Source organism: Amyelois transitella, chromosome 2, assembly GCF_032362555.1.
Source record: "Amyelois transitella isolate CPQ chromosome 2, ilAmyTran1.1, whole genome shotgun sequence".
NCBI lineage: Eukaryota > Metazoa > Arthropoda > Insecta > Lepidoptera > Pyralidae > Amyelois > Amyelois transitella.
Window position 1 is genome coordinate 4,406,702 of NC_083505.1, and position 14,787 is coordinate 4,421,488.

Consider the following 14,787-nt stretch of genomic DNA (forward strand, 5'->3'; position numbering starts at 1 on the left):
GCGGATACACGACCACTGCCCCGACAGCGTGGTGAGTGTGTGACGTCACTAGCTATACTACACACGCCGGCCGTCGACCTGGCGGAGGTGGCGCTCAAGTGGGAGCTGCAGCGGATACACGACCACTGCCCCGACAGCGTGGTGAGTGTGTGACGTCACTAGCTATACTACACACGCCGGCCGTCGACCTGGCGGAGGTGGCGCTCAAGTGGGAGCTGCAGCGGATACACGACCACTGCCCCGACAGCGTGGTGAGTGTGTGACGTCACTAGCTATACTACACACGCCGGCCGTCGACCTGGCGGAGGTGGCGCTCAAGTGGGAGCTGCAGCGGATACACGACCACTGCCCCGACAGCGTGGTGAGTGTGTGACGTCACTAGCTATACTACACACGCCGGCCGTCGACCTGGCGGAGGTGGCGCTCAAGTGGGAGCTGCAGCGGATACACGACCACTGCCCCGACAGCGTGGTGAGTGTGTGACGTCACTAGCTATACTACACACGCCGGCCGTCGACCTGGCGGAGGTGGCGCTCAATTGGGAGCTGCAGCGGATACACGACCACTGCCCCGACAGCGTGGTGAGTGTGTGACGTCACTAGCTATACTACACACGCCGGCCGTCGACCTGGCGGAGGTGGCGCTCAAGTGGGAGCTGCAGCGGATACACGACCACTGCCCCGACAGCGTGGTGAGTGTGTGACGTCACTAGCTATACTACACACGCCGGCCGTCGACCTGGCGGAGGTGGCGCTCAAGTGGGAGCTGCAGCGGATACACGACCACTGCCCCGACAGCGTGGTGAGTGTGTGACGTCACTAGCTATACTACACACGCCGGCCGTCGACCTGGCGGAGGTGGCGCTCAAGTGGGAGCTGCAGCGGATACACGACCACTGCCCCGACAGCGTGGTGAGTGTGTGACGTCACTAGCTATACTACACACGCCGGCCGTCGACCTGGCGGAGGTGGCGCTCAAGTGGGAGCTGCAGCGGATACACGACCACTGCCCCGACAGCGTGGTGAGTGTGTGACGTCACTAGCTATACTACACACGCCGGCCGTCGACCTGGCGGAGGTGGCGCTCAAGTGGGAGCTGCAGCGGATACACGACCACTGCCCCGACAGCGTGGTGAGTGTGTGACGTCACTAGCTATACTACACACGCCGGCCGTAGACCTGGCGGAGGTGGCGCTCAAGTGGGAGCTGCAGCGGTAAAATTTATTTTTCAATATAGTCCCCTACCATCTCAAGACACTTATTTGTTCGGGAAAGTAACTTTGCGATACCCTCTAAAAAATATTTTTCTTCGTGGCCTGAAAAATGTTCGTTTATCGCTGCCTTCAACTCTTCATCGTCGGAAAAATGCTTTCCACGAAGATCTTTTTTAAGATTTGGGAATAGAAAATAATCACTAGGAGCTAGGTCCGGGCTGTAGGGTGGATGATTGATTTCTTCAAACCCACACTCCTGCACAGCAGCCTTGGCGATACGCGCCTTGTGGACCGGAGCGTTGTCGTGAAGCAGCAAGACACCTGCGGTCAATTTTCCACGTCTTTTTTCTTTAATTGCCTCCTTTAAATTACGCAGGGTGTTTGCGTAAGATGCAGCAGTAATACTTTGACCTTTTTTTGTGTACTCGATTAGCAAGATTCCCTTGGAATCCCAAAACACTGTGGCCATGAGCTTTCCTGCGGACGGGGTGACTTTGAACTTCTTCGGTGGGTCTGTTCCTTTTCTATGCCACTGCATAGACTCTTGCTTGCTCTCAGGGTCATAGTGATGAACCCACGTTTCATCACCAGTAACAATCCGATCGAAAATACTTTGTGGATTTTCACCACAAAGCTCCAAAAACTCCTTGCAACAGTCAACTCGCACTTGTTTCTGAAGCGCTGTGAGCATTCGCGGCACCCATCTTGCACTGACCTTTGACAAATTCAGACGCTCATGAAGGATAGTGTGAATAGTACCTACGGATAGCTTAGTCCTTTCTGATAATATTTTCACCCTTACACGGGCATCTTCGAGTACAAGTTTCTCGACTAATTTGACGTTTTCTTCAGTAGCGGCACTAACCGGCCCACCGGCACGGGGATCGTCTTCAATGCTCTCTCTACCCCGTTTAAATTCACTTGACCACTTCTGAATTGTAGATAATGAAGGCGCAGAATCTTGGTAAACAGCCACCATTTCTTCGTGAATTACTTTTTGAGTTTTTCCTTGTTTTGTGAGGAATTTTATCACAGCGCGATGCTCGATTTTTTTCATCGTTGTCGAATCAGTCATCTAAATTGTCTTCTCGCAATGATATCTTGAATACTAACGGTGACAATTAAATAATTTTTTTTATGTATACCCTCAAAGAGTATTATTACTTAGTGAGATAATTTAATTACCCTTAACATTAGTATATCACCTCAATACCGAGAATACATTGAACGCCCCTCGTATACTACACACGCCGGCCGTCGACCTGGCGGAGGTGGCGCTCAAGTGGGAGCTGCAGCGGATACACGACCACTGCCCCGACAGCGTGGTGAGTGTGTGACGTCACTAGCTATACTACACACGCCGGCCGTCGACCTGGCGGAGGTGGCGCTCAAGTGGGAGCTGCAGCGGATACACGACCACTGCCCCGACAGCGTGGTGAGTGTGTGACGTCACTAGCTATACTACACACGCCGGCCGTCGACCTGGCGGAGGTGGCGCTCAAGTGGGAGCTGCAGCGGATACACGACCACTGCCCCGACAGCGTGGTGAGTGTGTGACGTCACTAGCTATACTACACACGCCGGCCGTAGACCTGGCGGAGGTGGCGCTCAAGTGGGAGCTGCAGCGGATACACGACCACTGCCCCGACAGCGTGGTGAGTGTGTGACGTCACTAGCTATACTACACACGCCGGCCGTCGACCTGGCGGAGGTGGCGCTCAAGTGGGAGCTGCAGCGGATACACGACCACTGCCCCGACAGCGTGGTGAGTGTGTGACGTCACTAGCTATACTACACACGCCGGCCGTCGACCTGGCGGAGGTGGCGCTCAAGTGGGAGCTGCAGCGGATACACGACCACTGCCCCGACAGCGTGGTGAGTGTGTGACGTCACTAGCTATACTACACACGCCGGCCGTCGACCTGGCGGAGGTGGCGCTCAAGTGGGAGCTGCAGCGGATACACGACCACTGCCCCGACAGCGTGGTGAGTGTGTGACGTCACTAGCTATACTACACACGCCGGCCGTCGACCTGGCGGAGGTGGCGCTCAAGTGGGAGCTGCAGCGGATACACGACCACCGTGTGTGACGTCACAAGCTATTTAACTATCCTAACCTAACTGTCTTTTCTATGCTGTTTACGCCTATGTTACCCGAATATAGGTAATAGAGTGCCATTAGATTTTTTTTTAATAATTTAAGATTGATATTGTTTTACAGGTGGCGACGTCACCAAGCGGTTCAATAAAACGTGTATCTGAAGATAGCAGTAGTAGTGCAAGCGGGGAGCGCAAGGCCCTCAATACAGGTATGCACCTCAAGCTGTTTTACACTTTCATTGTACATTGTTCTTACTACTTGTCAAACTATGGTATGAAGACCTGCACATTCAGGCAATTGGATGTGTATCTTGATCTGATATGAGTTATTATAAATTTATTCGACGTCAACCAATGTTGTGAAACCAAAAGATATGACAATTATTAAGTGCTGTTTGAAAATGAATTAATAATGTTGAATTAGAATTACGTAAAGTTGAAGTCCGTTTGTCAGGTTGGGCCAGCCCGCAGGCGTCGTCGAGCGGGCGCGCGGAGCCCGACGCGGCGAAGCCCCTGGAGCGCCAGCACGTGGACGTGGTCGTCAACCTGCTGCTCAGGCTCGCCTGCCAGGTACAGGTAACTTGGTTTTCGTGCTTCTTTTAATTTTTTATTGGTTTGCACTGTTTTTTCTATTCATGTATGTACATACATTTTTGGTATTATTTCTGAACATAAAAATTGAACTGCGAATAGACTCTGGCGTGGATTTACATTTGCATGGTTTCGGTTGTTATGTTTTTTTTTTTTAAATTATGATTTTTTTTTTACTCTAAAGCTGTTTGCTTTTGTACATATTTATTTTCCTATCAAGTTTAACAGAATACAAACCGTCCATTGTCGTTCCAGGCTAATGAGGGAAGCGTGGCAGGCGGCGGGGGTTCCCCTGGAGAGCAGTTATCTAAACGTTGCGTGTTGTTGCTACGAGCCGCTTTGAAACCCGACGTATGGCCGCAACATTGCGAGCCCAAGCTGGCTTGGCTGGATAAGGTAAAATATTGTTTCTCAGACTTATTGTTTCACGTTCTACAAGAATTAATAGCCTACAGCAAATCACTTAAAAATATTGGTTATAAAAGCAATAGAAATGTTTTGCATTTGATCTAGATCAAATAAGGTAGTTTCTTTAATATCTCAAGCAACAGACGGCTTAAAGATTGTCATTATGTAAATATAATATTAAGCAAATGCTCGCATAAGGTAGTATGTTCCCATTTTGAATAACAGCCTCGTTGAAAATTGAGATGCTTCTAAAAATTTTATTTACCTATTTGTTTTGCGCGCAGGTGTTCTCATCGGCGGAGACCAACGCAGCAGCTTGCGCTAACGCATGCACAGCCCTAGAATTGCTGTTCTTCCTACTGGGAGTTCTAAGACGGGAACAAATCCTAGCTGCCCTGAAGCCCTTGCAAAGAGGACTGGCTGCGTGCGTGTCGTCCACCAATCCGAAGATAGTGCGGTTGACGCATAACTTACTGGCGAAATTGACGGCCCTCTTCCCTACTGAACCTTCGGGAGCGGGACAGAGTTCAAAGGTGAGGCAAAATGAACAATTTGTTAAAATATCCGAGTCAAAACACGTGAGTTTCTAATAACACAGCTTCTTAACGTGTTCATACGATAGTTTATATCATGATTCAAGCTGGGTTAGGATCTCTTGTAAAAGTTGCGGAGGTTAGACCAGAGCCTCAACATGTAAAAACCTGATTTACTCACCATAGTATCATGGTAACAGGTCAAGAGAGACGTAGACGCAACCGAGCTAATATCAATAAGATTTTTTTAACAGCTTATCCTTTGCGGATGATAAAGTCAATTAACGTTACTTTTACAGTTCGAGGAATTAGAAACCCTATACGCATGCGTAAGCAAATACGCATTCGAGGGTCTAGCCACTTACGAGAAGTCTGCGGCTGGAGGCAGTGGAGCTGCAGCATTATTGGGACCCCTTATGATGCTGAAGGCTTGCTGCTCATCCAACCCAGCGTATATTGACAGACTACTACAACCACTGATGAGAGTGCTGCAGAGGATGGCGAGAGATCACATCGCGCCAAATCCTGATGCTGCTCTTTCTGAGTTACTAGTAAGTAAATAAGCAAAGGCCTGTTTCTACTTTGTCACTTTAACCAGGTCTTTATTTTCTCACTGTGTGCGAAAGGACTTGTTCTTAAGACTCTTTTCTCACTATTTGCAAAAAGAAGACTTGTTTTATCACTAAGAGTCCTCATGATGCCCAAGGCAACAAGCCCTAGGCATCATAAGGACTCTCTCCAACAACCAACATGTAGACTGTTTTAATAAGGGTACTTTTCAAACAAAAATTCTCTGATTACTTTTAAGTCATGTTAAAGTTTTTGAGTCAGTCACCCTTGTTCCTTTATATAATAGATGTTATTTTAGTAACACTTGGTATTTATTTTAACTTTTTTGTTTACAGATCTTAGCACTGGACTTGTTAAAAGCACGAGTGTCGGTCATGCCAGTTGAGACACGAAAGGTGTTTATCGGAAATGTCTTAGTGGGACTCATAGAGAAAACTAATGATGCGAAGGTACTTTTAGTAATATTTTGCTTTGTTACCATGGAAGTTTCACTTTTAACGGCTTCATAAGTCATTAATCTAAATAAACACAGCTTTAGAGTTTAAACTTAATGCGTTTAATATTAATTGAACTATATTTTTATATTTTAACTTTTGTTTACAGGTGTTGAAAGAAATCATCCGTATGATAGAGGGGTGGGTGAAGGCGCGGGGCGCGGCGAGTGCGGCGCCGTCTTTGCGAGAGAAGTCCATATTGCTGGCCAAGCTCATGCAGTACGTGGAGAAACGGTTCCCGGACGATTTGGAGCTCAACGCACAGTTCTTGGACATCATCAACTATGTTTACAGGTAAATAATTAAGCTTTAGTCGTGCAATGAACTCTTGTATTTATGTGGGATTAAGTGATAATATATACTTTATTTTGATCATGCTTAACTAATCAAAAGTACTAATTTAACACTATTACATGCTCTATAGTTTGAACTTACCATTGCATTGACATTCCATCATCGACATTCACTTTTGAATTTCCATCTTCTCTCCTCTCTTCACTATGAGGACATTTTGATAAGGTCACGAAATGATTTTAGTTCTGATCAGAGATATGATCTTTGAATCTCTGATTTTAGCTCAACATTTTATCGCGCGTTCATTCGAGCTTGTTCCCAGTTACAACCTCATCCGTCAGGTTTTATGGCCCTAGAAAGTTAATATAATTTAAGCAATGTATTTTTTGTATCTCAGGGATGATCACTTGAAGATGACTGAACTCTCAATGAAGCTAGAGCCAGCCTTCCTCGCGGGTCTCCGCTGCCAACAACCTAACATTCGCGCCAAGTTCTTCGAAGTCTACGACCAGAGTGTACGTCGCAGGATCTTCGACCGGCTGCTATATATCACTTGTACTCAGAACTGGGACCATATTGGACAACATTTCTGGATCAAACAGTGCTTGGAACTGTTGCTGGTTACCTGTGTGTCCAGTAAGTTTGCTTTCGATCTTTTTAATATTAATTATCTTGTTATTTATTACACGCACATCTTTTTTTTATTTTCTCAAATGCTTTACCGACAACTGGACCTTAAAGTATTATGTTTGTCTGTCATATCTTTGCTACTGTTTTGATGTATATTTTAAGAAAATATGCCATTTTAAGTTAATACTGCAGTGTAGTTTGTTCCGCCGCTTCTTCTACACATGCACTTTGGAAGCGGTAGTAGTAATAATTAGATTCAAGTAATATGACGTCAATAAGTGATACCTTGTATCCAATTTTGAAAATAAATCTACATATTCTATTCTATACACATTTACTCATCAACATTGATTAACTCGACATTCCTGTAATACATCATGTTCAGCGCGATTTAAATATCCCCATTAACTTTTATTTTCATTTCTAGGTACACAAATACGCCTGTCGAATTCAAAGTATCTGCTGCCTAACATAGGAGCGGTGATCAACTGGGCGGACAGTGAGGAACGCAAGTCTTTCGCTATATATACTTCCGTGAAGGAGGAGTCGTCCGAAGGATTAAACTATTCCATAGACTCGGAGAAAGAGGACGTTCTCGATATGGACCTCGATTCTAGCTCCAATCAGAAGGAGGATCTCACTAAGACTGTGAAAAATAGGTGTGTGAATTATTAATAATAAATTTTAGGTGTTTCAAATAAGAATTGTGTGATGAAAACGGCGATTGTACAATATGGTTTTTATTTGACCGTCAATTTGTCGAAATTTCCTTTTTGTTTTTTTTTTCACGAAGATTTTGTTCACGAATTATATCTTTCTCGTGAGAATTTAGTGTAGTCGTTTTAGTCCAAGTAAATACGTGCAGAAATTTATCTTTCTACGACAAGTAGTTTCGACCTTGCGCTGTCTATCAGTTACTAAGAATTTTATAGTCTGCAGTCGACGTCAATGCGGGCCGTAAAGTTTCTCTACATATTATGTTGTTTGCTTTGTGATTTTGTTTTAAATCCCATCCTATTCCACAGACAAAGTCTTCTAAACCAAATGGTGTTGAAGCAATGGGAATTCCTCGAGCAAGCGCGTCGCGTCCGCACTGAACAACTTGTAGTAGCGGCCGCGCAACTCTGTCACATGGACGAAACTCTAGCTCACCACACGTGGCTGAGGCTGTTCCCCAAGCTGTGGTCCACTTTGGATGAACGCCAACTGGGGGTAAGTATCGTTTGTGATAAAACATAGCCTCATGATTTTTTATTCCAACAAATTTGACTGAATTTAATCTCCCATTCTTCCTTCCTCAGACGCTGATGAGCGAAATGGTGCCGTTCATAATCTCCGGCGTGCACGTGAACCAGCGCGACCAGCAGCTGAGCGCGCTGCACACCTTCATCGAGGCCCTGGCGCGCTGCAGCCCGCCCGTCAGCATCAAGCCGTGAGTACACACGCAGGCTGTTATACACACACTAGACAGACATAATTATATCACCATCCATACACCATCATCATGTATTAGAATATCTGGAGTGTAGTCTATATCCATCGTTTAGATTCACCTGCAAAAGTTGAGGAGGTCAGACAGGAAAGTTTTGAATAAAAACTTGACTTACCCAATCCAGTATCATGGACTGAAAGCGCATGTGGGCTTGTCTTAAGAGTGGTGAGGATGGATCCGGAATTAACCGGAGAAAGAAGAATATTAGTAAAAGCTAACTTAAAAATCTAGAATGCTTTGATTATTGAATCATGAAAATTCTAATCTTTTCCGTTGCCAGATCAATGATGAAATACCTGGGCAAGACCCACAACCTGTGGCATCGCATGACCCTTAATCTGGAACAGATGGCCTATGACCAGACGAACAATCGCGCCCTCAGGGAACCACAAGAGATTTACGACTACGAGATAGAGCCTACTACATCCACGGTAATTATTGGACATTTAACCTAAAGCATGATTATAACTTAGCAGATCTGTCAATGAGGGCGTCAGTTAAGTGTTTAATTTAGCTACTCTCAATGGTTATTAAGTAAAAAATATTAAGCTGATTTGATAAAAGTGCACTGTTATATTTTAGAACAGAATCACTACATATTATAAAGTCCCCATATTTTCTCTGTCTTGTCTGAATGTATAATTATCATAAAAATTGAGTTCCTGTTTGAAATGTTGGAAAGATGGTTTCATGAGGAAGGTTTATATGTAAAAATGCTACCCGTGCAAACCGAGGTGGGTCGCTGGTTTAAAATAAATAATTTGTCAACAGGAAATACTAGACTCACTGAGTGACATGTACGAGTTGCTACAAGAGGAGGACATGTGGTCTGGCGTGTGGCAGAAACACGCGCGATATCGCGAAACCAACGTCGCGATCGCTTACGAACAGCAAGGTTTCTTCGAGCAGGCCCAAGTGAGTTCTATACTATTCTATTTAGAAATGAAAAATACTACAGGTTGCTTCAAAAAGAAAGTCTAGGCCTGTAGTAGATAAAAAAAGGGCGACGCTAATGTAGGACATAAATGTTAATTTGATGGGTAGGTAACTTAAAGTCGGGTACGGCTAAAACTTAATGACCACTCAGTTTTTTATATATTATTTAGTTTTTTAAAGAAAATAAATTATTTTAAATTTCTTATCTTCTTGCCTAACACTGTCTTTAATTTAAAGACTGTTTCTATATTATTTATATTTTTTTATGTTACGCAATAATTTTTACACTAAAATATCTTTCTCCTCAGGCAGCGTACGACGTCGCTATGGCTAGATTAAAACAGGACGTAGCTGCGAACTCGACCATAAACATTCACAAGGAGTGCAACATATGGTCGCAGCACTGGTTGAAATGCGCGAAGGAACTCAACCAGTGGGACACTCTCCTGGAACTCGGGCTTACCAGGAGTTCACGGGACCCGTTCCTTATTTTGGAGAGTTCGTGGCGAAATCCCAATTGGCCCACCATGAAGGAGGCGTTGGCCGAAGTGGAGTACAACTCTCCCAAGGAACTAGGTAATTCCTGCAATTAATTGTTTTATTCTTGCTTTTGCGCTCGCCCAAACTAGTATTTTCCATTGAAATAGTTATAATTTGGTACTGTTTGCCATTCTTAAAAACGCAATGTATCCGCAGCGTGGCTGGTGAACCTGTACCGCGGCTACCTGTGCATCTGCGCCGGCGGGGAGCAGCAGATCAACGGCGTGGAGCGGCACGCGGAGGCGGCGGCCGCGCAGTGCCTGCGCGAGTGGCGCCGCCTGCCGCGCCTCGTGTCGCACGCGCACCTGCCGCTGCTCCGCGCCGCGCAGCAGCTCATGGAGCTCAGCGAGGCCGCGCAGATACACACGGTCAGTGGGGGGAGGAATACAGATTTGGGACAGTTTGCATCTGCTTGCTAATTATGTCCGCCGCAGAGTCAAGACGCTCTATGTGCATGTGAAGGATAGGTCGGACATGTAAATGATCCATGTCAATAACCACACAATCGTAGCGATTATTGAAATTTGCCCACTTTTTAAAGTCAATGTCTATATTTAATATATAATTTTTTTGTTCCACAGGGCTTACTGCACAGCCGTCCAACGTCCCTCCACGACATGAAGGCCATAGTGAAGACATGGCGGAATCGCTTGCCAGTAGTGTGCGACCCGCTGTCGCACTGGGGCGCCATCTTCACGTGGCGCCAACACCACTACCAGTTCATCGCGTCGCACTACGACTCGCAGAGCGAGCACGCCTCGCACCCGAGCATGCTCGGGGTGCACGCTAGCGCGCAGGTTGGAGCATTTCCCACTTAATTTGTTCTAGTGAACGCCCTCTGCTTTGTCCGTGTAAAAAGAGAAATCTCGTTAATTTACCTTTCCGCAAGAATTTCAGAATAGCCGCTATGAGAAGAAAACCAGTTTTATACACAGTACACTTTTTATATTGATTAATTGGGTATCTCATCTAACGTTCACTTTTTTAACTAAAAAAACTAATAAGGTTTATTTTTCAGGCAATAATACACTTCGCTAAGATAGCAAGAAAACACAACCTGTCCGGCGTATGCCTCGATTCTTTGCACCGAATTTACACGATACCGAGCGTACCCATAGTGGATTGCTTCCAAAAGATCAGACAACAAGTCAAATGTCATATTCAAATGTCCTGGACGGAAGGGAAAGACGAACTGCAAGAAGGCTTAGATATGATTGAATCTACAAACTTCAAATACTTTACAAAGGAAATGACGGCGGAATTCTACGCGTTCAAGGGTCTTTTGTTAGCTCAATTGGGACGTTCGGAAGATGCCAATAAAGCATTCGCGGCAGCTGTACAGTTGCACGACACTTTGGTGAAGGCTTGGGCGCTCTGGGGAGACTATTTGGAGCAGATATTCATACGAGACCCGCGACAGATCACCGTGGGAGTGTCTGCTATGACGTGCTTTCTGCACGCGTGCCGTCATCAGAATGAATCAAAGTCGCGGAAGTATTGCGCCAAGGTGAGATCAAGTTGATATTATTACTGGACATTCGATCAATTGTCTTCGTTCTTGGGATCTTGAGTCGGTTTGTGCCCTAAGAAGAAACCAGTTTCACCTACGCCTATGATTCTAAAGTTCCACTTTATTTTTGTTAGGTTAACAAGTTGAATTAACATTTGGTAAATACATTAATAAAATCTATTTATTAACGATATCTGGATAGATTTGAATGTATTCCTAAATTGTGCATATTTCCAGGTCCTATGGATGCTAAGTTTCGACGACGAGAAGAACAGTTTGGCCGAGGCCTTGGACAAGTACTCTGTGGGAGTACCACCGGTACAATGGCTGCCTTGGATCCCGCAACTGCTGTCATGCTTGGTGCAGTATGATGGCAACGTCATTCTCAATTTGTTGAGCCATGTAAGTACAATCAGACACCGAGTATGAGACGCGATTTAGCAGGCCATTTCGTTTTCATAACCTTCTAGCTTAAACTCGAGGTATCGCTCATAAATTGCTCTTTTTCTTTCAAATCCAATCAAAAATATCCCATACAGGAGCACAATAAGATTATCCGGGATTTAATTTTCTTTCTTTTTGCCTTTATCAGTATGGTGGATCAAGAAGTGTTGTGTGTATGAAAAATTTGCAGGAGTTCTTGTGAAAAGACCTTCGAGTTTAAAGTCTATTGGTTCTCTCTTTGGCGTGAGTGATAAAGTTGATATACATATATATGTGTCTGCGTTAAGTGCGTAAAGATAAGACGCGCTAAAAACGAATATTATAAACATTTCTTTCATAATATTACTTCAACAAATTTGTGTCTATGTTTTGCTTTTAGGTTGGCCGTTTATTCCCACAGGCTGTGTATTTCCCCATCAGGACATTATACTTAACGCTGAAGATCGAACAGCGCGAGAGACACAAGACCGCTGAAAACATAGCAGCGCACCTACCACAGTCAACTACTGCCGCGGTGAGTTTGTCTTTATGGTCTAATAGGTTAGGTAATAGTCACCTCCTTACCCGTAGTGACCCAGATTTTTTGTGTGCAAAATGTCACTTAATTCGACGAACTTGCGTACGACGTGTTAAGTGTGATAGAACGTTATGTTACTTGAACAAAAGAAATAAGAATTAAATCATTAGTTTGTAAACAAACTTTGTGTCGATACATAATATCCACTTTTTTCAATGTTTATCACATTGGTGCCTGAGTGTAAACGTTTGAAGGGGAAGGCCTAAATTAATGGTCAAGTTCCAACGCAAATCAAAGTCTGTTTTTTGACCAAATCGGGGATGTCACGGCGAAGAAAGATCAGGTCAAGAGTTTCCTAAAACAAAGAGATTGAAACTTCATGTCAAGAACATTCGAAATATAGCCTTTATTCGGAAAACAATGTAGGCGTGGTGTCTCAGTTTTTATCCCCGGCGCCGTGTGTTATTTGTGGCGCTTGGTTTAACATTTTTTGTACCACAGTCTGGCAAGCCGGAGAGCGCATCGTCGTCCAGCAGCGGCGCCGCCGGCAGCGAGACGGGCCCGATCAAGGCCACGCTGCCCATGTGCCGCTGCTCGAAGATCATGCAGCTGCAGCGAGAGATACACCCTACCGTGCTGTCCTCGCTCGAGGGCATAGTGGATCAGGTCAGTATGTAGTTTTAGATAAAATGGTACAGGTAATGCGTGTTATGAGAAAAGTTAAACATTTCAAGGTTGACAGCAATATGTTTTAAACTAGGTCTACAATAATTTTTGGAAGAAAATAATAGAGGGTAGGCGCCAGTTTCGCGTAGAACACGAGTTCCTGCTATTAGTCGCCTGAGGATAGCGAGCTAGTTCACATGGTGAGCGCTGAAAGTCTCCAAAAGAGAGGTACGGGGCGCGTGCGGGCGCTCCTTTAGGGTTTTCGGGCGGTAAAGAGGGAGGCAGGGTAGTCCTCGGTGCCACAACGTAACAAGTGTTATACATGAGCAGCTAGGCCCAAATCCATTACTAGACTATAGGTTCCTTTCTGCTTCTCAGTGGTGGACGGCCAAAACCGCTGATTCTTCCACCGCGACAAGATTGTAACCCCCCGGGTGATACAGCTATTTGCCTAATATATTATCTTTTGATCCATTTTTCTTGTACTATTCTGTATTGGTCAGTACAGCAACAAATCAATTGCAGATGGTATGGTTTCGCGAGAACTGGTACGAGGAGGTGCTGCGTCAGCTGCGCGCGGGGCTGGCCAAGTGTTACGTGGTGGCGTTCCACCACCAGGCCGGCGTGGCCGACGCGACCGTCACTCCGCACACGCTCAACTTCATCAAGAAGGTCGTCTCTACGTTCGGCATCGGTATTGGCATAAGTGAGTGTCACGTTTCATTGTTTTTCAAGTCTGCGATTAAAACTTAAAAGTCTTTTTTCATTGTGTCGTAGTTTTGTGTTGAAGAGATTTTAATGTTTTGGGATAATTTCTATCTTTATACCAAATTTTAAGGTTAAGCTATTAAAGCTTGAATAATATCAAACAACTGAGACACCAATTGAAAACATTTAATTTTTTTTTTCAAGACCCCAAACAAAAATAACCGTTACAAAACAAATTATAAAAAAATTTTTTAATTGAAATGTCATTTTCGTTTAATAGAAAAAGATAATGACAGTATCTATGCATGCGTTAATCTTTAGATATGAAATTGATTTTGAATATTGTGGTAAGTTTGTAGTTAATCACTTATGCCTTAGTCTCGAGCTACCTGTAAAATAACTAGAATATATAACTTAATTATCTTTCAGAGTAATATTTCGCGACTTCCAATCTTAGCGGTGCGCACGAATTAAGGAACTTCTTTTAAGGTTATCATCGTCATCATTCTCTGCTATATGCGAACGTTTGCTCATAGAAGCACTCCATTTTGTATGTCTACAGAGAGTGTTTCAAGTAGTGTAAGTGGTGCATTCTCTTCAGCTGCCTCGGAGAGCTTGGCGCGACGAGCGCAGGCCACCGTGCAAGACCCCGTGTTCCAGAAGATGAAGACGCAGTTCATCGCCGACTTCGACTTTAAACAACCCAACGCTATGAAACTACAAAACCTCATAGCGAAACTACGCAAGTGGGTCAAGATTCTCGAAGCCAAAACAAAGGTTCTGCCCAAGTAAGTAACCTTACAGCTCCCTTGTGATTGTGAACCCCGAGTAAGGTAAATTTTAACATTTCTTATCACATTTGTTGCATTATGTATAAAGTACATTCACATTATCGATCGAACTTAGAGTATCATGCTTTTCACGATATTAATTCACGCATTGTAAACTAACTTTCATCGTCGAATTTTACATTTGAATCCTGTGATCGGATTGGATAGTGCAATCAAACACAAGATATAGAAGTAATAATGAATTGCTTTTTTTATTTACCGTTAGCCAGAATACACAAAAATCAGTTTCTGAGCAATATTAAAAATCACTTTTGCACTATGCTTTCCATGGTCACCTTATACAACTTACGC

General features: G+C 44.4%; 1 protein-coding gene across 6 annotated transcripts in view; it reads left to right on the forward strand.

Annotated features, from left to right (window-relative positions):
* The window catches only part of LOC106142988 (transcription-associated protein 1), a 35,973-nt gene that overhangs the window by 17,150 nt on the left and 4,036 nt on the right, over positions 1–14,787 (forward strand). The window contains exons 22-43 of one of the 6 annotated variants that reach the window (XM_060951963.1): positions 3,434–3,521; positions 3,755–3,888; positions 4,159–4,299; positions 4,596–4,844; positions 5,144–5,395; positions 5,750–5,863; positions 6,018–6,202; positions 6,600–6,838; positions 7,260–7,491; positions 7,858–8,044; positions 8,134–8,264; positions 8,605–8,755; positions 9,096–9,239; positions 9,569–9,836; positions 9,957–10,168; positions 10,382–10,597; positions 10,819–11,307; positions 11,548–11,712; positions 12,134–12,268; positions 12,773–12,937; positions 13,463–13,643; positions 14,208–14,433. In XM_060951963.1, coding sequence (XP_060807946.1) covers positions 3,434–3,521; positions 3,755–3,888; positions 4,159–4,299; positions 4,596–4,844; positions 5,144–5,395; positions 5,750–5,863; positions 6,018–6,202; positions 6,600–6,838; positions 7,260–7,491; positions 7,858–8,044; positions 8,134–8,264; positions 8,605–8,755; positions 9,096–9,239; positions 9,569–9,836; positions 9,957–10,168; positions 10,382–10,597; positions 10,819–11,307; positions 11,548–11,712; positions 12,134–12,268; positions 12,773–12,937; positions 13,463–13,643; positions 14,208–14,433 — 4,304 coding nt within the window. The remainder of the gene's footprint in view (positions 1–3,433; positions 3,522–3,754; positions 3,889–4,158; positions 4,300–4,595; positions 4,845–5,143; positions 5,396–5,749; positions 5,864–6,017; positions 6,203–6,599; positions 6,839–7,259; positions 7,492–7,857; positions 8,045–8,133; positions 8,265–8,604; positions 8,756–9,095; positions 9,240–9,568; positions 9,837–9,956; positions 10,169–10,381; positions 10,598–10,818; positions 11,308–11,547; positions 11,713–12,133; positions 12,269–12,772; positions 12,938–13,462; positions 13,644–14,207; positions 14,434–14,787) is intronic. The other 5 variants (XM_060944874.1, XM_060954455.1, XM_060954823.1 and 2 more) reach the window with 5 other exon arrangements.